The 26,151-nt window shown below is 40.0% G+C and overlaps 2 protein-coding genes across 6 annotated transcripts; both read right to left on the bottom strand.

Annotated features, from left to right (window-relative positions):
* Positions 1–136: 136 nt before the first annotated feature.
* Positions 137–8,881, bottom strand: b4galt3 (UDP-Gal:betaGlcNAc beta 1,4- galactosyltransferase, polypeptide 3). Of its 4 annotated transcripts, none has more exons than XM_067527012.1 (8): positions 8,551–8,878; positions 7,932–8,021; positions 7,283–7,840; positions 6,925–7,160; positions 4,738–4,928; positions 4,513–4,635; positions 3,464–3,568; positions 137–2,341 (listed from the first exon to the last, which is right to left on the bottom strand). In XM_067527012.1, the coding sequence occupies exons 3-8, from the start codon at positions 7,563–7,565 to the stop codon at positions 1,999–2,001; spliced, it is 1,281 nt and encodes a 426-aa protein (XP_067383113.1). In that variant the 5' UTR covers positions 7,566–7,840; positions 7,932–8,021; positions 8,551–8,878; the 3' UTR covers positions 137–1,998. The 4 variants fall into 4 exon arrangements, with proteins under 4 accessions (XP_067383113.1, XP_067383114.1, XP_067383116.1 ...); XM_067527013.1 differs by having other exon boundaries at positions 7,932–8,025; XM_067527015.1 differs by lacking the exon at positions 3,464–3,568 and having other exon boundaries at positions 8,551–8,881.
* A 754-nt stretch (positions 8,882–9,635) lies between these two features.
* Positions 9,636–24,439, bottom strand: bgnb (biglycan b). Of its 2 annotated transcripts, none has more exons than XM_067527017.1 (8): positions 24,331–24,439; positions 15,935–16,199; positions 12,956–13,068; positions 12,232–12,445; positions 12,025–12,135; positions 11,635–11,728; positions 11,176–11,314; positions 9,636–11,082 (listed from the first exon to the last, which is right to left on the bottom strand). In XM_067527017.1, the coding sequence occupies exons 2-8, from the start codon at positions 16,182–16,184 to the stop codon at positions 10,885–10,887; spliced, it is 1,119 nt and encodes a 372-aa protein (XP_067383118.1). In that variant the 5' UTR covers positions 16,185–16,199; positions 24,331–24,439; the 3' UTR covers positions 9,636–10,884. The 2 variants fall into 2 exon arrangements, with proteins under 2 accessions (XP_067383118.1, XP_067383117.1); XM_067527016.1 differs by lacking the exon at positions 24,331–24,439 and adding an exon at positions 22,398–22,635.
* Positions 24,440–26,151: the final 1,712 nt, after the last annotated feature.

Genomic DNA, 26,151 nt, shown 5'->3' on the forward strand with positions numbered 1-26,151 from the left:
ATGAAACCTTCTCTGTGTAGTTTATGAGTCATTTTCAGACAGCTGTTCTACACCTTTAAGATGGCTGGATGAATCTTATACTACGCAAATGATAAACCCTCTACGCAGAGAAATGAAAAGATTTGATTGGCTGAAACATGTGAATGGGCAACATTAATGATTAACATTCATGTCACAACACTGCAGTTTCATTCAGTCCCTGATCTTCTTTAGCTGGCGCAATGGTGCGCTGTGCCACTCGAGGGCGCTCACATACAATACAGTTGTACATCTTCAATCTTTCAGTAACATGGGCTTATTTCAAGAGGCACAATGTTAACTTAAGAAGTACGAAGACATGCTATAAAGGGATAATAGCCTACTCTACAAACTAAATCTGCATTGTTATTTCTCCTCAAACGTCTGTGCAATTAGCTCAATGACACAATAAATAAGCCTATTACATAAATTACATACATTCAAAGTAGTGATACATTATATGATAAAACAATTCCACGCCAAAAAATTTGTGTTACATGTTTTTCAAGTAGCAGCAAGAAATCCCATGACCAGTGATCAGATTCATGTCACCCTCTACAAACTCTAGGACCTCACATTTTAAACTCAGTGTTTGCAACCGGTAAACTATGATGATTACTCAAAATAAAACATTCCAAATGGCTGACATGGAAAAAACAAAATATCAGATTGATGAAGTGATGCTTTGATCATAACTGATGATAACTGATCATAAAATAATTATATTTTCTGTCTAAAGCCCGTATGTTATTCTTCCTTGTCTCCTTTCCTTCAAAAACTGCATTCTTGTGGATAAAGAAAGACAAGGAGAGTCAGACACTAACTTTATAGCTTTTAAGTTTAACTAGGTCTTTCACAATATACTCGGAGACACTTTAGTAATGCCAAGTCTTCTAGTAAAAAGCTGACCTAAATCTATACACAGTGCTTTATCGTAACTATGCCCACTAGGTTATCAAAACACAATATGAAAGTGGCGAATGTAGTCATGTGTCTACAATATTCCCATACCTGACTTACCTAAAAGAAAAATTAAGAAAACACAGATTATATCATAAGCACAGGTCTATCCATATATAAAGACTATAGTCAAACTAGACGACAACTATCATGCCAAGTCTATGTTTATGTGACAGGCGTAAAGATAGTCATGATAATATTTCTGTTATGTTGTTGGATAATTATATTTTCATATGATTTGATTGTCTATAAACTAAATGTAAGAGAGAGGCACCAGACTGTAAGGAAGGAAAGAAACAGTAAACAAATAAATACGTTTCTCTATATAAATATAAACTCTAGAATTGTCTGGTAATTATGGAGTTGGTCAGCGCTTGATCAATGCACATGAATATAAAACGGCAGTCCTGGAAAGCATCATTTGTTTTGAGCTAGGATCAGTTTTTTCCTCCGTTTGCCTCCGTCTCCGTTTAAGCAACTATGCCAGTCTATAAAATGCGCATAAAAGAGAGAAGGCACAGAAACACAAACCCACTGTGGAGTGGGGGTGAACTGACAGCAGCAGTAGTTTGTGAGCAGACTGGGTGAAGCTGCAGGTCTGCTGGCAGCAGATGAGTTGCTAACAACTTGCCATGTCTGGCAAAGAGCAGAGACATAAATTTTTGCTGTGTCTCAGTTAAATTTGTGGATACGACTGGGTTGTTCACTATTTCTCTCCTGGTTATGAGTGCAACCACAGACTTGTGTCATGTTTCTGAATGCACCCTTGTAGACGAAAAAGACGTCTTCATTCGTCATACAACGATCTCTGGAGTGAACTAATTGTTGGAACATCAGATACGAGTAAGATCATCTCTACAATCATAACTATCCCTAACATACTGAGCACAAAAAGCTGCCACACTTAAAATCCCTTGATAGAACAGACTTACACTGCTTTCATCCATTCTATCTTTTAGATTAAGGGGGAAGCCACTTTATGGTACAGATGTATGCAGTACTTTTATTGTACAACTCATCCTATTTCATCACACCTGTCTTCTCCTGTGTCGTTTGATTTGCTGCCTTTGACTGAAGAGGTGCTGGTTTGGACACAGTCATATTTGTGGCCACAGACTCCTTGTTCTGTTGTCTCTTCTCCTGTTTAGCAGAGCCTCTGATGTCGCTGGTGCTATGTTGGTGGACAGTCGTCGTTGTTTTCATAGGGATGGGGGCTTTCCCCTGGGGCAGATGGGGGTCTTCTCCGATGTCGACAGTGAGGTTGGTGTAGAGAGGCTCCAGCTGTTTGGAAAGGAGCTCGTAGGTCAGAGAGTTTAGGCCATCAGAGCGCCAGTTGAGCCTTGTCCTTTTCAGAAGGTCAAATCTACAAAAACAAACAAAACACACAGAAATTAGAAATTGCTAAATTGGTTAATCGATTATTTTGATAGAAATATTTTTTTTCCTGCTAAACTTAAATGGCTCCTGTCTCTCATATTTAAAAGGAAAAGATAAGCAGAGAAAAAAAATAAATAATAATAATAAAATACATACACACATACGTATATATCTTTCTAAAGCATTATGTGCCAAATTATATTTTTACATTTAAAAATAAATAAGCAGTACACATTGCTACCTCTATAAAGCATGCAGAAGAAAATGACGCGCCCAACCAAAGCAGAAAAATATTTTTAAAAGTTAGTTATTTCAGTTTGAAAACATCAGAAAGAAAAGGGTTACATACACCAACAACAGTAAAAACAGATTGATCAAACTGAAAAGGGTGCAGATCAAAGCCTTTTTATTAAGGCCATTATTAATATACTATATATCAATAATGATATATGTACATCAATACATCAGTCTATCAATTTACCTATTTTCCGACAACCAAAGCAACAAGAATCAATCAAGAATCTTCTATTCATATCTTTGTATTTACATTACATGTATTTTCTCTTTTATACAATTTTTTAAACTTAATTATATTACTAAATTATGACTACATTCTTTCATATTTAAATACAGGAATTCTACACATTCACAGCTTGTACTGAACAACTATGTATTTTAACATTGGTTCCTATTTTTTTCAATTCTTTCTTTTATTAATTTATACTTATTCAAACAGCTTTTGGATGTTTTGTGGCAATTGACCAGTTTTTACTTTAAACATACATACGTTACAAGAGCTCCAATTTTTAAAACATTCAAATTAATAAATAAGGAATTTCTAAAAAGTTATTATAAAAAGTAAATCTAGAAGGAGTTAAAGATAGAACAAGCTGAGACATAAGGGGAAAAAAACATAATTCTGTCTCCAGCAAAAGTAATGAAGCCAGGACAAGTATTAATGGAACAATGTTGCCAAGCTGAAATTCAATTTGTTACTTTATAGTTCAAAGACATCAAACTAAAGTTGGGCAGACAACTAAAACAAACAAACACTAAAATAAACAATAAATGTACCCCTACATATTTTTTGTATATACTTGTCCTGTACCTGCGTGGATTTTGTTCATTGCCTCTGTCCCCTTTGTGCTTGATCATCTTGTAATGACCAATGGCCACTGGAGGGCGCACAATCTTCATGCCAGAGAGACGCACTCTGGAAAGGCAGCACGCAACAGGAGTCAACAACAATAGCAGATCCTCAAAAACAATAACTGGAATCTACTGTCAGAGTCAGGATAATATTAGATCAGCAAACCTGTTGCAACCATGGATGCTGTTTTTAATTACTCAAAGTGATTACTCTGATCAAACAAGGGAGGGGATCTAAGCGAGTTTAGAAAACAGCACAGTAAAGAAAACAATAATGGGACTGTGGGTGGCATATGAGAAAAAACATACGTTTATGGCCTATGTGCCGTGTGGATCCCTTTTTTCAATTCTGGTGTTTTTGTACCATGCTCATATAGGTCAAAAAAATATGTCACTAATGTTACTGTACATATCCTGTAAAGTACATGTGTTTTCTTATATTTCTACTGTATATGTATATTTCGTGCAGTTTAAACGCATGCATAAATGGAAAAATATTCTCAGGATATAAATAATGTTGGCTTCATGTTACAATTTGTGCAAGCTTTTGGATTGTACTTTACTTTCTGTTGTTTTCTGTTCTGTTGTTGTGTGCAGTGCCTCTGTTAATAGACTGGCAGATGCTACAGTAGCAAACTGCCAAAGAGTGGAGAGAGAGGACCACAGCATGGAAATGAGAAGATTTTATAAAACACACAGCCCAGCCCATATCTGTGATCTAGTGTATGTAAACATACTCACAGGGCCCACTTCAAGAGACACACAGCAAAGCCACAGCAGTGGGGGGACACATGAAAATGAAAGATGATGTTAGGACACATAAAAAAATATGAAAGAAAAGGAAAATATGTTGCAGTGAACAAGTGAAACAAGGTGAATGAGTAAAGCAAACGACTGGGAAAAAGCAAAAGAAGTGGAGCGGCTTAAGTAGTCGTGCATGCAGTCCTTTTTATGGTGAACATCTGTGCACATCTCAACATGCACAGTTCACTCTGTCAGCCACCTCACCTGGCAGCAATGTCATCGTCCTCTCCACCCCAGCCCCAGTACTGATTTGGGAAGCCATTCATCTTCATGTACTGGTCTGGGGTCACTGCAGACACCCCGCCAAAATACTGTGGATACGGCAGCCTAAGAGGGTCACATCACCAATGCACAATCTTGACATGAATGTCTCAGGATGCTGTATATTTACAAAGGTCGATTGAACCATCATTCATACTGTGCCTCTACCTGTATCTAAACTTGTCCATGGCCACAGACAGATGTGTGGGGAACTGTTTGTGGCAGGTGTAGGTGTTGTGGTCATTCTCGGGCAACAAGTCAACGTCATGCAGGAAGATGCAGCTCCAGTCTTCATCTCTGAGGGCTTCCCGCACCCCAACGTTCAGCAGCTTGGCACGGTTAAATGTTCCATTCCCCCACTGAAGCCAGAAAATGACAGTTGGCAACATAGTCATATGCACAATGAATGAATAGCTTGGGATTTTACAAGTCTTTCTTAATAGAAACTTCAGTGCTATTTATGCATCTGACTGAGAGTCTGGGGTGCTGACAGTTTTCTGCTTTCTACAGTGTTTATGAATGTTTCCATCTGGAAGAAATGTAAGAAATGTTCAGCTCTCACCAGAGTCTGTTGCAGTCTTTTTTTAAGATAAAACCTTTTATTTCTCTCTGATAGTCTCTTCAAACGATGGCATAGAAATAATAAGTCGTGCATTGGTTTGTTGGTGTGGTCCAGTGACCTGCTTCCTTGACCACTTGTCAATGAATTTAACATGGAAGCAAATTTGTACTTTGCACCTATGTTATTTCTGCAGTTTGGGACATGATTAATTAGATGAAACTTACTTATTTGATTTGTGCATGTGCAATGCTCCCTATAATTTCATTTTCGAGTAATCAGGGGAACATATTTTACATGCACATGAAATCTGTGTATACATTTAGCAGAGGGATTACTTAAGTGTTTCTTAAATTTTCTGTTGGATTTTAAGGGGACTTGGTTTCATTTATTCTTTCACTCAGCCACGTGTTCCTGTCTGCAGTCTTTTGTTGCACACATGTGCAGTTGGAGAAATCTAATTAAAAACCTGAGTACACACATACATGGCAAAGAAAACAGCATAAATCTAGGGGAAACCATTTTCCCCCTGATCCCATACCCCCACTTTGGTCATTTGGTTACTTAAGTCTGTGTAAATGCACTCACTGTGGATTTACATAATAAATCTACATTGTTCTGGAAAAAAAAGGGATGGGTTAAAGACTTCTACAGATTTCCCCTTGAGCTCCTGAATGGAGCAAGTTATGGCAAAAGTGATCAAAATTGACATAACAGATAGTTTACCCATGCTGTGGGTAAAAGAATAGCAACAGCTGAGGGGCAGCTGTTCAGGGCTAAATAAGGGGTAACTGGTCACTGTTGTTTTTCCTTCAGCTTTGTGTATGTCAGAGTCATATTAAAATAACCAAGAAAGAGTAGATAGTGGTAATTCATTTGTTTTTTGATTAGTTTCCCTTATTGTGCCTTTTTGTCTCTGTACACTGGTTCACTCATCTGTGATTGGTCGTATGACGTGAAATTCTCCTAAGATTCTGACATAGTAACTATTGGCTTGTGGGGAGTAAAGTTCTAGTGTTGTTCTGCCGCAGCTCAGGGGAACAGAAGCGTAAAGTTTGTCTGAACAAATGAATGAATTCCAAACAAAATGAGGGCTGTAAGCATTTGGCCATCATGTCTTACAGTGTATGTGAAGAAAAAAATTCAGAGACACTGTGAAAAGCTGGGAAGTCAAGGAAGACGTCAGTTACACGCATAATTTTACTTACGTTTCTATTATGAACGAATGGCTTAAGAAACCATAAGCTATTCATTTAATATATTCACTGGAAAAAAAGTACCCAGTTTTGAATATCAAATTTGCATCATCTAATTTTGTTATTGCATACATTTACATTTGAAAATGAGGGTGAACACACAACATGATAATAAATGATAATAATATAGCAGTATTAAAGCTGTACTTTGTAGTAATACATGGCATTAATAGAGACTGTGTTACATCAGTTAGTTACATCATGCTGTGTTAAGTGTTCGGGGGTGATGCCGCCATGTTGTGACGTACTCTCTCAACCTGCTACGGTGGTTATAAGAGGTTTTCTGCATTTTGTTTGTCTAAAAAGTCTAAATCATTCTAATTTAAAAGAGAAGAGGCAACAATTAGGACAGCACTCTTTTGCTGACCTACCAGAGTGACACTTTCCAGAATCATGACAGAAAATTGAAACACAGATTCAACTCACGACCAAAACGTCCGGTCGGATCCTCACAACATGCTGCACAAAAACAACTTCACATTCCTCTGTAACCATTTTTTTTACCAGCCTGCACACGCAAACACTCATGCATAACCCCACCTGCTGCACTATATAGATGCTGTAGTGGATCTGCTGTCTCTGCAGGAAAGGGTGGAGGTGATAGAGGAGGGCACGGAGGTGTGTCTGCCTGTTCCGGTACGGAACCACTATCGCTGTGTGGTGTCTGGGCTCACAATCTGGAGGCCTGTAACGTCCACCAGGCAACACTAATGGGTTCCTATGTCTGATCTCCTCCAGAGACAAGGGAGCAGAAAGATGGACTGACACAGGTCCAACTGGAGGAAAAGAAAGTAAAAGGTGATCCAGAAGGTGCCTAGCTCTTGGCACTTTATCTCTTTGTTTTGTTTATGCCTATGTTACAGCTTTCATCACATATTTAACCCTCTGTCTCACTCACCCAGCAATGGGGATGGAACCTGGCAGTCTCTCAGCGTTGGTCCTGTAGCAGGGGGTCCAGTGCCAGAGTTGCGAGGCGGAGGAGGCGGTACTCCCAGGTGACTGAGGTTGGTGTAGACGTCGTGAGGTCGAGAGTAATCGAACTCCGGCTCTGTGGTGTGCACCAGAACAGACACCAGTCCTCTGAAACCCCCAAGGGAGAAATACAACACAAAGGCAAACTGAAAGCCCACCAGTAAGGCTAATGTGCAGGGAGAGTCCAGAGTGCGGCCACAGCACGCCATAATAACGTGAGGTTGTAGAAATACAGTGAAATTCCACTTCCAAACTGGATGGAGGGATGGGGGAAGAGACTAGGCACAAGCAAGTGGCAGCTGGATACGGAAGGTGAAGGCGGAGGTAGGAAATGAGCAAGGAGAGACAGAAGGAGAGGAGGGGAACGAGGCAGTTCGGAGAGAAGGTTCAGGCGCGTTGATGGTGAGTATCCATCGGGGGGAACGGGTGGTAATAGTGGTGAAGCTCAGTCAGCACTGCCATCACCTCCTGACCATAGACGTCACTGAAAATAAGGAAGAAATTTGTGGTTAGTTAATTACAATTAATAATAAATATTATTAAAAGTGCACTGCAGGAATCTAAATGGATATAACCTGATTTTGCTTTGATCGGATTAAAACCAATCCTGGTCAAGGAAGGGCTCACCCCACCTCTGTCCTCCTCTTCCTGTCATCATCATTATGCTTTCTCAAAGAAAACAAAGATCTGAGTGAGTAACAATGCAGTAGCAGATTTACCTCAGAACTGTGTCTAAAATAAGCTGGAGAATGACAAGCAGCTTCAAACAAATGTCAGATTTGATCCTTTATTATATCCTTTTATTTATTTGGTTTATTTTCAGCAGTGACATTTCAGCAGGGCGTGTATGGGAGAGGAGCTGATGCCCGCCGATCAAATTAATCCAACACCACAGTTCCCCGTTTGACCAAACAATTACATGCCTGTGAGACCACATTAATCCCCAGTCGGTGCTGATGCATTTCCCGAGGCAGCAAACAGGAATTCACAGCTATTAAAAAAAAAACAACAGAGCAGCACAGATAGCTTTCCATCCAGGCTGTTAGCCTATCAACATCTATTGTTAGGCCTATACGGGCAAAGAAGGAGTGTATTTGCATGACTAAAGCAAATGTCTTTCCCTTTTCCCGGATACACGACCACAAACGCCGTTTTTATTCCAGCCTCGAGCTCATGCTGCACCAGCCCACTTACCAGCACATCCCTGCGCCGTTTCCAATCCAGCCCCCGGCTTCATCGGAGAATCAAGAGGCCGCTGCCACCGAACGGGAGCAATGGGCCGACAAATACGGGTTTTTTTGTTCCCCTGACGCTCGTCGCTCCTCTTCTTCCTCCTCCTCCTCCTAACTTCTCATCTGAGACGAAATCGCTCAGTAGCTGCTTGGAGAGCGCTGCAGACGCCTTCACACGAAAGGGCATCGCCGCATGTCCTGTGTCAACACAGGCAAGTGCGCTGTGCCTCCTGCAAACACGGCTGCACCGCGAACAGGGGCTGAGACGCACGAGCTGACGCTCCCGGCGGCGACTTCAAAAACAAGAACGAACCTATGGTTTCGTCATTTAATACTTGATGCGTAAATATGTGAGAATCACAAAGTAACACTGGATGTTATTTTCCTGGGTGCAAATTATAATTGTAGTTTAAGCTAAATTGGTTGAGTCACTAAAAAAAACACAACTCTATAAAGATCCACACCAGTTCATAACGTTGATCAGCTGAATCATACCTTATATCATAATTATGGTCATAAATGCAATCTAACTTATTAAAGTTTACACATTAGAAGTTTACACAGTTTTGTCAATGTAAAAATGTAAAGGATATCATGTCAAATGTCAGACTCTGTCCTTTTAGGTCAGCATATTAATGATTGACTTAATGATTTATTAGGATTCATTTATTACAGTTAACACCGTTAATCCAAATAAAACATAATGAAAGACCAGTTGCCTTTTTGCAAAACAGAGATGATCCTGACTATCCACAGAGTATTTTGTTTTTTAATGATATCCCAAATAAAAGAAATTTCTTTTTGGGATTCAGATTGATGACAAATGAATGATGTCAGTAAGTATTATTGTTATTTAGTATTAGAAGTTATGTTGAATACTGACAGTTTCCTTTCTTGCATTTCAGGATTAAGTCTGATGTTTTCACTCAGTTGTTGCCACATAATGCATGTGACTGTATTTTACATGTTTCTGTTCAAGTGTCAACTTCTGAATTTAGGCCTTTTATTTATTTGTTTTACAAATTGTAGTATCATTCATCAAATGGCTTCCATTTTTGATATTTCTTTATTTCTCACACAGCATCCAGACAATAGTCATCAGTTGTTCTCTGGCTTAATGCAGTAGGCTGAAAATGTCTTTATTCACATGCAGCAGTAGCTTGTCAGATTACAGAACAGAGACAGGAATAAGTACTTAGGACAAAAGTAGTTCCACATACTGTATGTCTAACTTTGTAGACATGCTAACCCCCCAATTACCCTGAAGCAGAAAACGCAAAACAGAAAATACTGTGCAAACAATGCAACAACACTAATAATATTTGCAGCACTATGTGAACACAATGCCTTCATTGTATCAAAGCAAAGCGAATGTGTGTTTTCTCTACTCCCACTACCTCAGTGTCACCTCAAGGAATACTGTATCAAGGTATAATAGAGACAGCTGTCTACTAAAGGCACAGAATAGAGTTGGTACACAGGCACACTGGTGGTTCACTTAACTCAGATGAATAAGACAAGGTGACAAGGCTCTGATGACGGGGATTTTTAAGTGCACCCTTTGACCTTTAAATCAGTCATCTGTCATGATATATACAAAGCCATGTTTGATAAACTTGAGTTGAAGTATTGCGAAATTATGTTTGTGTCTGTATATGATGGACAATTGCCCTAAATCTGTGACTATAGTTGTTTAAAGTACAGTACAGTATAGTTTAATCACAATGTTGAGGGCATTACTGGCTTCAGACCAGTAAAACAGGAATAATGTGATGGATCTCCCCAGTCAGCACACACATACCGTAAAGTCATACAGAGCACCATTTTATATAGTATATAAGAAATCTATTGTTAAATCTATTTCCACTTATCTGAACCAAAATGTTAAGAGAACAAACATGTCCTCTATCATAATAAACACTATTGTGTAAAAAAAATGGAATGAAATACTTGCACACTTTCAGTAATCATTTTTCATGGATTTAAACCGGGCAACACATTCTTCTCAGTTTTTTTTCTGTTCAATTCTTTTCAAATGGCAAAACTTTTAATCATTAAATTTAAAAAAATCTATATTTTAACTTCACTTTCTGTTTCATCAGTTTATTGCCAATATTCTTCATCCCTTTCCCTCTCAACAGAAATCAGTTATTATAATAATAAAAAAATTATATTCTTTTGAAATATTAACTCCCTTTCCCTATATCGCTCAAGTTTCTTCATTTTTTTAAATTATCTGCTCCACTTCCTCCATAATCATCTTTCGCTCGCTCCCTCTTTTAGCATCCCCCTGACTTTACTTTTTGTAATTGCCAAACTGAATGGCCAGCCGATCGCTGACACAGCGGAATGTTGCAGGCTGAACTTCCCAGTAGTTGACAGGGTTAGCAAACAGGCTGATGCCATTATAGAATGTCCTCTTCATCCCAAATCCGCGAGGGCAGAAGTCATTCACACCCACCTGACTGATGTTGTTTGAATGCAGGTACACCACCTGGGAAACAGCAGTTGCAAAGCAGAGGTTGAGTAGATCATTATGCATCATGTGAAATATCTTGTCTTAGGTGATTGTGCATGTTGGACTCACCTGTAGGTATTTCATATCTGGGAGGCCTGTGGGGACACGAGTGAGGCGGTTGTTGTCCAGATGCAGCTCTCTCAGCATGGGCAAGTAGGACAAACTCCCATTCTCTATGTTGCGAATGTGGTTATAGCCAAGGCCCAATCTGTGAGACAGGTGAGAGGGAAACAGTGAAACAGAAAACACTGCACCTTGTGGTACATTTAGCTTTGCTTTATTGATTATTGCCAGGTGGGAATTAGAGCCACATCAGCCACAACAATACTCCTGTGACCTTAAATAAGCACATTAGAGATTAGAAGTGTGCCAAAATAAGTTGAACAAAAGTGATAGAAACAAAGCCAAGGTTAAAGAATATGACAAATCCTGCTACTTTTAAGTGGCATAATACTGTAACCAGTCTGGGGTGAACCCTAACTATTATATGGGTAACAAATGCATGATGTGTTCAAGGGTGGAAGATACCTGATCAGGTTTTTGTAGCGGCTGAGGTCCTCCAGTTCAATAGCCTGGATTTGGTTTTGGTCCAGATGAAGTTCATTGAGACTCTCAGGGAGATCTAACAGAGAGTTCAGAGTGAGATTTGACTTTGTCTACTGTCTCTCTATGACTTTTAATGTCCTTTAATGCTTAACCCTATTTTTTTGTGTTTGAGCAGATTAGAATATTTATGATATATAGAAACTTTTATTTTAATACTAAACCAATTTACAATCACCTATACTCCACTCAGAACACTATTGTGTGTTTTAAATAATTTACTAATCATGACATTATGTTTGGATTTACATTTGACACATTGTTGGAAACAACATTTAATGTTTACACAGCATGTTAGCCACACAGAGGAGTTACCTTTTGGCACACCAGTCAGTCTGGACTCTGATATACGCAGATAATTCAGTTTTAGTCCCTTGAAGGCTCCAGGCTCAAAACCACTGTTCTGAATGGGGTTTGCTCCCATCTCTGCAAAATAAAGCAGAAGTAGAAAAGACAATGGTAAACACCCAAAAATAGAACTTATATTTAAACTTTATAATACAAATTCTAAGAATGTCTGACCTATGCAGTTCATGTTATGCAGTCCTGCAAAGGTTCCAGCTGCCACCTTCCTAATGCGGTTCTCGTGGATCCTCATCTCGACCAGAGAGGCAGGCAAGTTCTTGGGAATACTTACCAGCAGGTTCTTGGAGAAGTAGAGCTTTTGCATGTTCTTCAGAGGAACAAATGTTTTAGGGTGGACTCTGGAAATAAGGTTATTCCTCAGAGACAGACCCTGAAACAGTAAGCAAGGAAATTTCCACATCAACACCCAGACGTTCAGAAAAAGCTAAAATTATACACAGAATGCACAAGGGCTTTTTTGCATCTTGTGTGTATGGAATTTGAGCACCTTTACCACAGTAGCTGAGGTAAACAGACTTTCATAGAGATGTTATTGTATAGTGTCATGATTTTCCTAAGCTTCCAGACTTAATATTAGTCTTGGTCAGTGCTTTTGAATGAAGTTCAGGAGTGAGCTAAGTCTTTCTTCTAAGACATCCTAAACATGCCCATTTAACTTCAGGATCAAACCTAAGTGAAATTAAAGCTTAAAGTGAAGTGCAGTGGAGGAGAAAGAGGAAGAAACTGAACCTCTAAATCCTTGAGGAAATGGAGCATCATAATGATATACACCAGTGAAGCCAATACAAGCTGAACTGAGTCGGCTGCACATCATAAAGAGGTGCTGAGCAGATGCTGAAATGGGACATTATGAATGTGACGAGCTGCATGTGTGTCTTACATATAAGTTAGTGAGGCCTTTGAAGTCATTCTCCTTAAGCTCCGTGATTTGATTGTTCTGCAGGTCCAGGAACTTGGTGTCTGGAGGAAGATTCTTTGGCACCTCAGTCAGACCTGAAGACAAGACCAATAAAAACATAGAAGCAAATCATAGTCCATTTAAAGCTTTCTTGGATGACTATGAACCAACTCCCTGAAAACCAGTTTGTTTTCAATGGGCAAACCTTTAGGACATCTTAGTCAGACATAGACTTTAGGAAAATAAATAGTCACTGTGTGTTTTAAAACTTCCATCAGGTCCAAAAATTAAACCGATCACACTCCCACACAAACGCAAATGAGCACCCTGGTTCTCTGGTTCTCCTCGTCTATTATTTTAATGAGGGGCGGACATATACACAACCATGGAGGTCACACCAAGATGAATTCAAAGCAGCACGTAATTACCATTACTGGTTTGTCACAGACAAAGCCATGGGCAGTAACATACATTCCCCTCACACCAGATGGGGACACCAGATGTTTTCCATGTGGTTTCCATTTGACAGAAGTCACAAAGGATGTTACTTGAATACCATCAGCTGAATCACACATTAAATCAAAGGGAGATTAACACAAACAGACATAGGAGCTGTGTGTGTGTGTGTGTGTGTGTGTGTGTGTGTGTGTGTGTGTGGGTGTGTGTGTGTGTGTGTGTGTGTGTGTGTGTGTGTGTGTGTGTGTGTTGATGTGGGAGTGGTAAAGCTACCCATTGCTTTGGGAAACATACATGTCTTCATTGTGGCATGAGAAACACCTGCTCAGAAGCTGTGAAATTTGCAGTGCTGAGCAAAAACAAAAACATTATTCTAGTTATTTTTGCTTATCAATATTATTCACCAAGCAGTAAATCCACACATGATAAGAATTGATTGCAGCAAGTGGACAGCATCAAGAAATACACCTGCATTATTCAGTTCACGGATTCCTGGAAAAATAACTTGGCACCATACAAACACAGCAACCAGTGATCATTAACAAAGCCACATCACAGAGCCACGTGGCACAGACAGCCCAGGGTAAGTGAAACCTCCACCAGGGCCAGCCTCATCTGGACCATGACCATGATGCCACCAGGCCTTCTGGTGAGAAGCATCAGCTGAGATCCCGTCTACCACTAACCACATCTGTCCCACAGGACTCTACCCGGAGCTGTCCATCTAGAGTTAAGTTTAGATATATGGCTTTGACTGTACTGTGCCACACCCTGCATGTCACCACACAGGATCAAACCCACTGTTTAAATCAAATCTACACAAATCTACACAGACTTGAAGCTTTAAAATGCACTTTATCTAAGAAGGAGAGTCATAAAGTTTCAGTGTTGTGAGCAAATAAACATTTTTTTAAGATTAGAAGCAACTTAGCGAATTATCAAGCTTCAATTGTAAGTATAGTGTTTAAGCCAGAATATCTCAGTACTGTTGACTTTTCTCAGAGAAAAAGTTATTACAACTGCAGTAAGAGCAATTTACAGTAACTCCAAAGGTACAGGATGTGACCAGGTGGAATAGTGTGGCAGGAAATATTTCCCATTCAGCTGCCACAACACCTACAGCTTTCAACAAGCATCATGCCATCTTTTAATATGACTGCATAAAGGCAAACAGTTATATTAAAAAGAATTCATTAAAACCAACATGCTTATTAAGTGAAACCCTTAATCCTCTAGAACCTAAACCACAACCTCCTGACCTATATCTGCCACAAATCTCAAAGCCTGTACCACAAACTGACAAAAGCCGCAGCAGCCCCTTAGACCCAAGAACCCTTCCACACAAAAACCTGACATAATAGAATAATAGAGATGCACGCTGACAGGAGACAGACGCCACTGCCAAATACATACAGTAGAGGCTAAATAAGCACTTTGCTTGGAAATTATATGCTTCCACATTTACCCATTGCCGAAAGACCAGAGACAGTAAATATATAGAGCTATCAAAAGATGACTTGACAGAACCATTATGTGTAAACACAGAAAGCTTAATAGAGTTGTGCTGCCAACATGGTGTGAGGAAGTGAAGTTTCATTAGCCTGTATGAATAGAGCAACATGCACTTGTTATATCTAGAGGCAGTATGATCATATGGAAACGTGACTAAATGTAACACACAGACAGACTGTAAAACCATCATGAAAGCCATATTTTGAGCAAGTTTTAATTTGTCAGGAAATAATACATTTGTATAGTGAGAGTGAATATGATTCATTTCATTATATTCACATGATCTTGATAAAAAAAATATTTGTATATGTTTTTTGTCTTATATACTATTGGGTCTTATATTTATGGCTTTCATGCCAAACTTTAGCACACCACTCCTTCTAATTTTCTTCTGAGCTCTCCTTAGACTAAATCAGTTTTCCCCCCCCACACACACACTGTTTTGGGTTTCCATTAAGACATCCTGTCACTAAAACAACATGAAACAGGCCCTTAAGGACAGTGAGAAAATTATACACTTTCCATCTCCTCCCATCAAAGCGTCCTTTTTTTTCTACCATTAATACTGTGTCTTTCTCTCCAACTCCCTCTCTCTACCTCCCTTGATCCCTCTCCATCTGTTATTTTTCCTTCCTCCTTCATTTCCTCCATGCCATATTTTGCTCTTCCTCTCAAACCATTGGTTTCTCCCTCTTTCACCCAGTATCTACACACGTATCTTCCAAGTCGGGAACACAAAATCCCTCAAAGACATGCTTTGCCTTGTGAAAATACACCAGCATTATCCCAATGAAGAAATTCCTCCATTAGATAATACATGAAAGAAGGAGAGCCAGGGGTTATTTTCTTGAGTTTTAAAAGTCATGCAAGATTTGGGCTATGCCCACTAACTCTGTCTTTTTTCTTTCTGTACCTCCTGCCACACTCTCTCACTGACAAAGCATCATAAACATGCATCTCTCTGTTGTTTCTTTCTCACACACTCTCACTGACCAAGGTCAGAGCACTGGACAACCCTGAGCCGACAGTGGCAGCCGAAGGGGCACATGGGTATGTCAGTGCTGGGGATCTCGTCTGGACCTGAACCTTCCACCTCATCCCTCATCATCGCCATCAGCCCGCCGCTGTCCATACTGTCCATGGCAAAATCCCAGAAGCCTTTTTGCTCGAAGGGCAGAGCAGAGGAGGGAGAGGGCAGTTGAGCCACGCTTAGAAACAGCAGGAGGTAGCAATGTGACAGCATCTTGTACTTGCACACCTGAGAAAACACAAGAAGGACAGGGAGCAGGGTCAGTTTTACTGAATATAAATGTGTTCACTAAGTTTCTATCTTACTTATCTTACTAAACCGAACTAAAAATAATTCAGCCCAAAGTACTATCCTTGCCAAATGTCCTACATTGTAACATAAGTTACAATGCTTTGTTTTTATTGAACTGGTTTTAGAGGAGTGCTGTCTGGTCAGTGTGGAGACTGGAATGTGTTCTGTTTTTGTTATTGTGAAATCTTGTTGTTGTCTTCTCCATTGCTGTCAGTGAATGTTGGCCAGTATGTGGCCATGGAATGTTGTAAAATGAGAAACAAAAGAGAGAAGAAGGACAGATATATACATGAACATGACTGGATTAACAAAATGCCAAGTCCTTAGAGCCCCAGACCCTCAGGACCCTCTCAGAAGCACCGAGTTTACTATGTCAAGTGATTTTCAGTTTTTATATTAACAGAAAATGCGTTAGGAGATTTGCTCTACTGAAGTTACCTAAGGTGTTTCCTGCAATATTACTTAATGTCGATACTCGGTCTTGTAAAGGGGATCTGTAAGATGTAGAGCACATAGATAATTTCAGCACATATTATGCTTGCACACTGCATATGTAATATACAAGCAATGATGTTGCAGTGTGTCATCTGCTTTGTACATTGGATTTAACATAAACATGGGGACAGAAGTGTTGACACAGTGTGGACAGTGTCAACAGGGGCAACAGCAAACCCCTTTTAATCCAGCCCTTAAATGCAGCTTTGACTACATGTAGACCTTGGACTATTATGAAAAAGTCTGCCTATCCTTAATTACAAGGCCCTACTGTTCATACCACACCAGGCAGACCAGGACCTGGAGGCTGGTGAGGAGAAATGCAATCATTTCCCCTGGTAAACTCACCAGAAACTGACTGTGACAATGAAAGTCACTTCAAGCACACTGACAAAATGTCATCTTCTGCCTGCACGCGGAGTTAGTGCACATGAGAGTACGTCTCTTCTCATTGGCTCAAAAAATAGTTTACAGCAGTGGAAAACTTTATTCCTGCAACCAAACAAAGTCACCATTCATAGAGAGGGGAAACTAGGTGTGCATGCATGTGTGTATGAGTGTGTGTGTTTGTTTCACAAAACACAGACTGTATGATGTCAAAGCTGGGTGCATGCACACAGTGTTAAATGAGGTCGCCAGACATGTGTGAGTGTGTGTGTGTTGCTGTCTGACCTAACCCTCCTAGGCAATCTAAAACCTATCCTAGCAAATCCTAGAAAAAGAAATTAACAGGCCAATTAATCCCCGTGAACCTTAACCTGGGGCTAATCCTATGGAATAATGCCCACTCATACACTGGACTCCAGGGTGACCTAAAACCCTATAATCTCTAACCTTGAAGTGTTAATTCCTTCTCTGATCCCCCATTCTGCAATCCTGCAAGTGGGCGGGAAGTCATGATGCCAGTGTTAAGCATAATTTCCAGAGAAGCTTAAGAGCCCTGTTGCAACATGATCAGGTTTTCACTGAAAGCATATTTTGGCTATTAGCACTATCAGAGCAATGGGACTGATACGAGAAAAAACAAATGAGATGAGAACTGAGGGCTGAACAAAAATAAGTGATTTCAGAAAGCGATGGAAACACATAGTCAAACAAGACATGCAACAACATGAATGCAGTTTCAAAATGAAATTCCTATCTTTTTGTGTGTTCTTAATCCTTTTACTAAACGTGACATCATTCAAACGCTTGATCTTTACTCTCAGTATTTCACCTAAAGTCCTAACATATTTCTGGTAGCACGGAGTATTTGAATGGCCTAAAAAGGAAACTGCAACAAAACAGTTTATGAGAGGATTTCAAACACTTTAAAATGTTGGGAAAATCCAGCTGGTTCCTTGCTCATTAACACTGCTCTGTAAATGGATACTGATGTGCAACAGTAAAGCCTTAACAAAAACCATTACAAGAATGTGGTCAGAATAATGCATTGCACTGTGTAACAAATTTATCACATTTATCAACTTAACTTAAATGTAAAGTTTTTTTTGCCTTCGTAACTTCACACAAAACCAATTTAGCTTTGATCACTGAAACTGAGAAAATGCATGAGTGCATAAAAAGTGCATTTGAACAGGATCCATTTTCAGTCTCTAGTTGCACTTTGACATTATGCCATTGTCTGTAAATGCATAACACTTTTGGTATATTCAAATAAATAAATAATAATAATAAAGTATTTGTTAGGAAAATTAAATTTAGCAAAACAAAGATCCTGTGCATGATGTGGACTTGACCTGGAAGACTGAATAAATGGCCCCTGCAGTCTACTCCCTACAATAAAAATAGCTGCCAAATTATACCATTTTGCAGAAAAGAAAAAAACAAAACACTACTTGCGTTGGCTTGGCCAGAAGAATGCAGCCAAAAGGACACAGCTAGGGCATATAAGGTCCACTTCACACAACGACACGCAACACACAAAGACACACAAAAGAGCCGGAATATCTACAGAAGACACCACTGGACTTATTTAAACACCTACAATTTCTGCATCTTTTGCTGTGTAACATAATAGGAGGTATAACATTGTAAATCTCAAAATGAGACACACATGGTTTATTGTGTGAAGCCATTTTACTCTGGTCAAACCAATGATTTGGCCGCAATTTATGAGCTGTGGTAGTGGATGGAGCTTTGCAGACAGTGGCACTGGGGATGATGGATGAGGAAAAAAGCCAAGACAGGAACAAGAATAGTCCATCATCATCCAGGAATGATGTGCAAGGCTACTATAAACACAACATGACGATAAGACTAAACTACATCCCACGATCAAGCAGTCTCTCTGGCTGTAATAACCACTTTTATCTAACCCCGGTGAGCATGAATTCCGCTCCTTGGCTTTCTATTAAATCGTGGGCCGTCAAACTAGTCTGAGACGTAAACAAACTGAGGGGTTCAATCCTAATTGTTGCTGCTTCCCCTGTCCTCTCATCTAGACCTAGAGCAGTGTAATGGGTGGATGGATGGGGATGGCTAGTGTGTGTGTGCAGGGGGGAGCGAAGAGGCAGACAGCAGACATAAAGAAAGCATACGAGGTGCGTTTGTGGTCGCAAGAAGTGAGTAAACATACAGGATGTCCTGTCCTGTTTAACATACAGGACCTGTTTTCATAGTCATATATGTTAAACATACAGGACCATGTCTATTCAACTACTAAGTCATAGGTACTTAGCCGCACTATGTGGCCAAAGGTATGTGAATACCCCTGTAAACTTATTTTTATATTGGTTGAAACAAGGCCTCTTAGTAATAATAAAAATATATAGAACATCTCTGATTCAGGATCATTTGCTCAGAATCAGTGTCCAACCTTACCACTCATCACGAATAACTCAATAACCCTGTGAAAAAATATCCCAGTAAAGCAGATGTTCTTAAGGCAGCACATTAATGTCATGGCTATCGCATGTCCACATACTTTTGGCCATGTGGTATTGCCAGAAAAGTCAGAAAAATATAAACTTGTTGAGTATTCTACTCAACAAGTTAACTGTGAACTTACTGGATACGAACAATGAAAATATGAAATTCAGGGGTTGGTGTGGATTGATGTGGACAGACAATGAAACACAGCAGTGTCAGTGAAAACACCATCCGGTCTCCAATCCAGTCTACAAGTGAATCTCTTGTTTGAGGTTCCCACACCAGTTGTCTGACATTAGCTTTACATTTCCTATATGGACTGTCTATCAAGTGCTGGGAACTTGTCAGCCCTCACGACCACTGCAATTACTTTGATGCAACTACGTTTCCCACAAGACAACCTTTGCCCTTGTCAAGTTAAACAAACCTATATTTATGCAATATGCTCCATGTGTTGCCAAGAAAAATCATCTCCACATGACCCAATTCAGAGTGTTTATTCTCCCACGACCACAACTGAGAAAAAGAAGTTCACAGTTAACTCCCACCTAAACACACACACTACTTCCACTAAATCGTTAGCGTCGTTTCTCTCAGGGTCAGCGGAGAAAGTTTTGTTATGACTGGTAAATCATCAAATTTTATTTGCACAAGACCCTTTTTTTAATTGCTGCACATATTTTTCACATCCACTGTCTTTGGTAAATGTTGAACCCTGTGTCACTGCCATAAATGCTCACAGCTGGAGGTGATAAAATCTATTAAGCCTTAAAACATCAATTATGATGTCAAATAGCATGTATTTATATTTAGGAGCGCATTAGCTTCTTAGATTGTGTTGGCTGAGCAGAGCTAAAGTGGGGCAGAGAGCTTGCCAAAAGTGCCACACACACCAACGCTGAATTGGCAGATGCCACGTCAACACTCAGTGGCAATTAACATCACATTGCATCTCAAAATGATGGCAGTGCTGACTGAGCACAAAATATCTGGCATGGTTAACTGTTGTCACTGCACAGGATATGTTGGTTTTCAGTAAGAGCATTGTATTCTTAACCAAGTCCTCATGTTCTTCTGACAGAGATCCAAGCTACAATAAACTCTTGACACCTAAAAAAAACCCCACACAGACAAACACTGTTTGCCAGTAGGTAAGCAAACAGGCCCAATCACATACACACATGTATAAACACACACCTTTCTAAATCAGCTGTGTCGAACTCTAGCTCCAAAAGGATCCGGTCATTTTGCTGACCTCTCTCATTTCCTTCTGCCCTGTCTCCTTCCCTCCACACACTTGAACACACAGACAGACAGACAGACAGAAGCACACACACATACACACACACACACACACACACACATGCACACACACAGAACCCAAATTCATGTACACACAGGCTGTTAGTGCTAGGCGGGTCCGGTAGGAGCATTCGGGTGGGGTTAACTGCCCCAATGGCTGTAATTTGGTGACTGCTATCCCTAAAAAAAGAAACAGTTTGGTTGTTTCTCTCTTGCCGCCAAGCTTGGATGTGGTGGCGAGCGGCTCAACGCTGCAGAGATGAGGTCTAACCGAGGAGAGCACACTGTAGAGCAACACAGACCAAAAAAGGCCAAATCATTTAACAGCAGGCAGTGGGGGCAGCTGACCTGAGAAAGTATTTCAAAGTTAGTGCCATTTATATGTGGGCTTATGAACAATTGTCAAAATTTATTGTGAAAATGTGAAAAAAAAAATTACTCTTAATTGAATTCAAAATTGTAAGAATCAAGGAAACTTCAAACACTGATTTGGCTTCAAACAGAACTTGTGCACAGCCTTGTTCACAGGGAACTGTGAGTTTAGATAAGCAGAAAATGAAACATTGAGATAGGTGTTGAGACACACAGGTGGACGGCCAAACAGGTGGTGAGAATGAGAGAACAGAAAGATCCTCCTGAGCAGGTGTAGGCTGATCAACCCACAAGTTGGCCAGTCGGCGGTGAGAGCAGAAGATCAGGAGACAGACACCTATAAACCATAATTTTGACTTTGTACAGTACAGTAAAGGAAATGGTGAATACACTGTGGTGCAACAGAAGTCCTGCCAAATAGAGTTTCTCCAGCTGCAGCTCTCTCAACACATTTCAGTCTGAACTCTGTGTGCTGAATTTGAGGCCCGTGTACCAGAAAGGGTTGGCTTGATTGGCAGCCTATGTTTCACTGTAATTATTCTGCCTAAATGATGATGCAGGGATGGGCATAAAAGACCCACTATAAATGCTCCACGTTACACTTAGACCCTAAAGTAAGAATAAGGGCAAGTTGATCTCAGGATAAAGTCAATGCCAAAAAAAACAAAAAACTTCCCAATTATAATCTAATGCCATAAAGATTTTACATTAAAGGGTTGAGACATGTTGCGCCACCTAGTGTTAGTTAAACATAACCGAAAAATAACACCACAGGCTGCGTCAGGCATCAAAGGATGCGGCAGGTTACATCACATAGCTAGTTATTAAAATTTTATAATAACAACTGGGAGAAGTTCCCTGGAAACAATAACAGAAATAATAAGTTATTTGGTGCAATGTGTAAAAAATGTGAACAGCAAGTTGTAGCACATGTGGATTTGCACAAAAAATGCATTTCAAACAAATGAAGTAAGTAGAGCCTGCTCTAGTGTTTGTATATAAAAACATGTTTCTGTAAAGTAAAATAAGCCTGGATGAGTAATTAAGTTCTCCCCTAGTCACGGCAGACAAAATAAAATAAGCCAACTCGCCTACCTTTAAGGTATAAGATAAAATCCGAATTCCAACGGTAGTTAGAAGGGTGTTTTTTTCCTTCTGAGAGTCAGATTATCCTGGAGATTTTAAATTTGGTCCTATATTTTCATCACATGTAGGGATTAATGCCGCATTCCCCTTTGATCCCCTGACATCCAGCCGCGGCTCCTCCGCTACCGTGTGCCACTGCGAACCGTGTCAGGGCACTGTATGCGTACGAACCAGTCCAGACTGAGGAAATGACTGAGGGGGGGGGGGGAGTCCATAATGTTAACCAGCCTTCCTCCTTTCTTCACTTGTTGGATGGAGAGGAGGGAGAGAAGAAGGAGGAGGAGGGAAAGGGAAGGGTGGGGGCTGTCATTTATTCTTTCATGACTATTTATGACAATGCAAAAACAGAAAACGTTGGAACTTTGTGGTGTTGACAAGAAAACACTGCATGAAGATACTGAAAGCCTTAGGTTGCAACAACAAATAATACAGGAAAAAGCCTTAAAATATTAACAAAATGCTGTTTTATTTTTGTGTAAACAATAACATATAAACTAAGTAAAGAAACTAAGTAAAATTAGATCTTAGCTATAGGAATATCCCTGTTTCATCTCTAAAGGAGCTTTGTGTCTGAAGTCTGTAATTGCCATGTTTAATTTTTCTTGAAGACAATTTACATAAAAAGCATCATAATTATATCACTGCCAATTACTCCCCTGCCAAACCAGGCCATGCAGGGGGCTGTCACATGACATTTGATGACAGAAAGCTTAATGCTGGTTCATTTTTCTGTAAATCCTATTTGTTGACTGTATAAAGAAATCCCAGGTCATACTGTCAGGAGTTTTTGTACTGTAGCTAATGGAGGTGTCAGAATTATTTAAAAAAAAATGCTCTTACATATTATTTTTGATGTTTTGGATAATTGCTGAGTCATAATAAACTTCTTTTAAACCAATGACTATTTAATTGCATAACACAGTAACACATTTGTCTCTAATTAGTACCTAGAGGGGAACTTGGTGATACAACCAAGCTCCACTAAACTCATGGAGCAGAAGTATTTTGAGAACTGTGATTATAGAACATATGATTTTGTGTCTTCTCACAGATTTCTATTAAGTTTTGTTTTGGCAGGATAAAGTGTTCTTTTTCACTGACTCTCTGATTTCCTCTCCATATTGCCAGCACACAGTGCGAGGCAGTGAGTTTGGCAAACCAGGCCATGTGGGAACTTTTCCGACCCTGTACAAAGTCAGCCACACAAACCTTTGTAGTCATCTACTGTATGCATTATCCATGAACTGTTCTGCTCCAGGACATTTATGAGCAAATCATTTCCCTCATCATTCATATGATGGCTATGAGGCTGAGTGTCCTGTCTGTATTTCTATTCAGTAAAATGCCTTTCTGGTCCTCAAAGAATGCAGTATCCACAGCAGTGGGAAAGGCATGCAGACCAGATCTCTGCCCTGCAGGAGTGTTAGCACTGCACAGAATTTTGATAAAAGCCTTTAAAGATAACATTCTTCCTTTCTCCCCTTCCTGTACTTTTTCTCACTGTGGAGCCTCAGTCCTTCTCTCTTGGTTCTAGCTCCTCGTTTCGCTGTCTGCCTGTTTCTCTATTTCTCTCTTGCTGTGGTACATTTGATTATGGCGTTGGGCTTTTAGCTAAAGGGCTTGGCAGCCAAATTACATTTTTTTCTCCTACGAGTGTTCAGCTAAATTGTCTCCAAAGATTATCACACCCACTTGTTAGCCCTTGAGTAGGTGCTGCCATATAGTGTGTGTGTACATGAATATAAATGTGGGAAAAATAAGAGGAAAAATAAAAATAGTATAGACTATTGTTTGTTTTGTTTTTTTCATTAGGCTTGAAATTCAGCCCAATAAAAGTTGATTTTATAATTGTGTTGGATGTCAAGCAGTAAGCACAGCTTACCCTTAGCAGTCGAACCCACTCTCACGTTCTAGCAAAGGAACTGTCGTCAGTCTCGTACCCTCCAGCCAGTCTCTTTCTCTTTGTCTCATTGTTTTTGTGTGTGGACTAATGCTTATATTTTATCAGCCAGTACTCCCTCCACCCTCCAATAACAAACACAGGAAGTGGCTGTCATTGGGTGGAACAGACAGTACAAAGAAGAAGCAAAGCACTACAGAGATCATCCTCGTGCAAACAGGCTCTGGCCTCAAATCGACAGGATGCAAAACATCTGTTGAGTGTGATGGGATGTCAGTTTAGCAGTTTAACAGCCTTGCCACATGTACTATGATAGATGGTAAAGAAGCCTGTCAAATTTGAAACTAACCTAGTGACAAGCTGCAGAGAGGAGGTTTAGGGATTTATGATCGAGCTGAAGCATCTATCTGTGCAAAACTACAAATGGTAAAGTGCAAAAAGCAAACTGATGGACTTAGGTCATTCTTATGCAAAGATTCAACCCATCGTCAATGTGTAGAAGCTGCAGTATAAATGCCAACATGTAGTTTCTTAGACAGTAATGTGCCGTTTGAAAAATGACTGTACAATTATGGAGGATGGAGACCGAATGCACAAGACTGAGAACAGAAATCTAACGTGTGATTACAAGCCCAGGCTGAGATAGTGAAAAGTCTAAAAATGTGTGAGTTTATATTGCCGCATACTCAGACCACGCACTGTAGTTTGCTCCTTTTAACTTGTTAACTCTGTCATCTGTTTTGCCTTTCAATAACCTGGATTCATTCTGTCTCTTTTATTAACTTTATGCCTCTGTCTCTCACTGCCTCGGCCTTCTTCCCTCCCACACACTTTGTGAATGTGTTTGTAACCCTAGCATCTGTGGGGGGACCTTCTGTTCTTCATTTAGAGATGTAAAAACACTGCTGTCTGCTGAAACCTTATACATGGAGCCAGCAAGTGCACAGCCTGTGAATTACCTCCTACACTGCACACAACTCCACATTTTGTCATTTTAGTTATATAATTTAGTCTAAGTGATGTACAGTGAAGTGTGCTGTGTCTTTCCATGTGTGGATTAACAAATTAAAGACTTCGTTCCAGCACAGCATTGTCAAATTGCTTGCATTTGCATCAACTCACATCAAATCTTTAGCTACAGTGAGACTGCAAAGTAAAACTTTGTTGCAGTTGGTAATAATATGAAACAATAAGTGGGGTTACATTGTCATGTCTTTGTGTCCTCATTTTAAGTTTGCTAAGGTTAACTAACACACAACTGTTACAGCCAAGGCTCATCATACTCACATCTCATAGCTCAGCATATCTCTAAAGGCACAGACACTGTGTTTATGTTTTGCTGTGCAGGTGGAGGGGACAGAAAAAGGCATGAGAAGAGGGACAGCACTGGTCACTGAGACACATGGAAAGGTGCAGACACAGAGAGAACATTGGGTTTGGGGGAGGTTGCTTTTCCAAACAGGAAAAGAGCTCTGAATGTGCTCCAGCACTATGCATTTTTCTCTTTATCTTGTCTGTTTTAAATCTCCTTTCCACTCTGTCTTAGTCACATCTTTTTGGACTCAACTAGACCCGAACGTCTACATGCCCTAACTCCCAATCAGAAAAACTGCTGCTGCATTGTCTCTTAAAATGTGCTTGTTGTCGTAACCATACCATGTTTACGTCACCCAATTATTGGCCTGCCACGCTCCTCACTTGAACATATTTGGACCGCAATTGCTGTGCACAATCCTATAGTGACTGACATAATTTCTACATGTTTGGAGGCCCTGACTGGGGCCCCAGTTACAGTCCAATTGA

Source organism: Channa argus, chromosome 13 (genome assembly GCF_033026475.1).
Source record: "Channa argus isolate prfri chromosome 13, Channa argus male v1.0, whole genome shotgun sequence".
Lineage (NCBI taxonomy): Eukaryota > Metazoa > Chordata > Actinopteri > Anabantiformes > Channidae > Channa > Channa argus.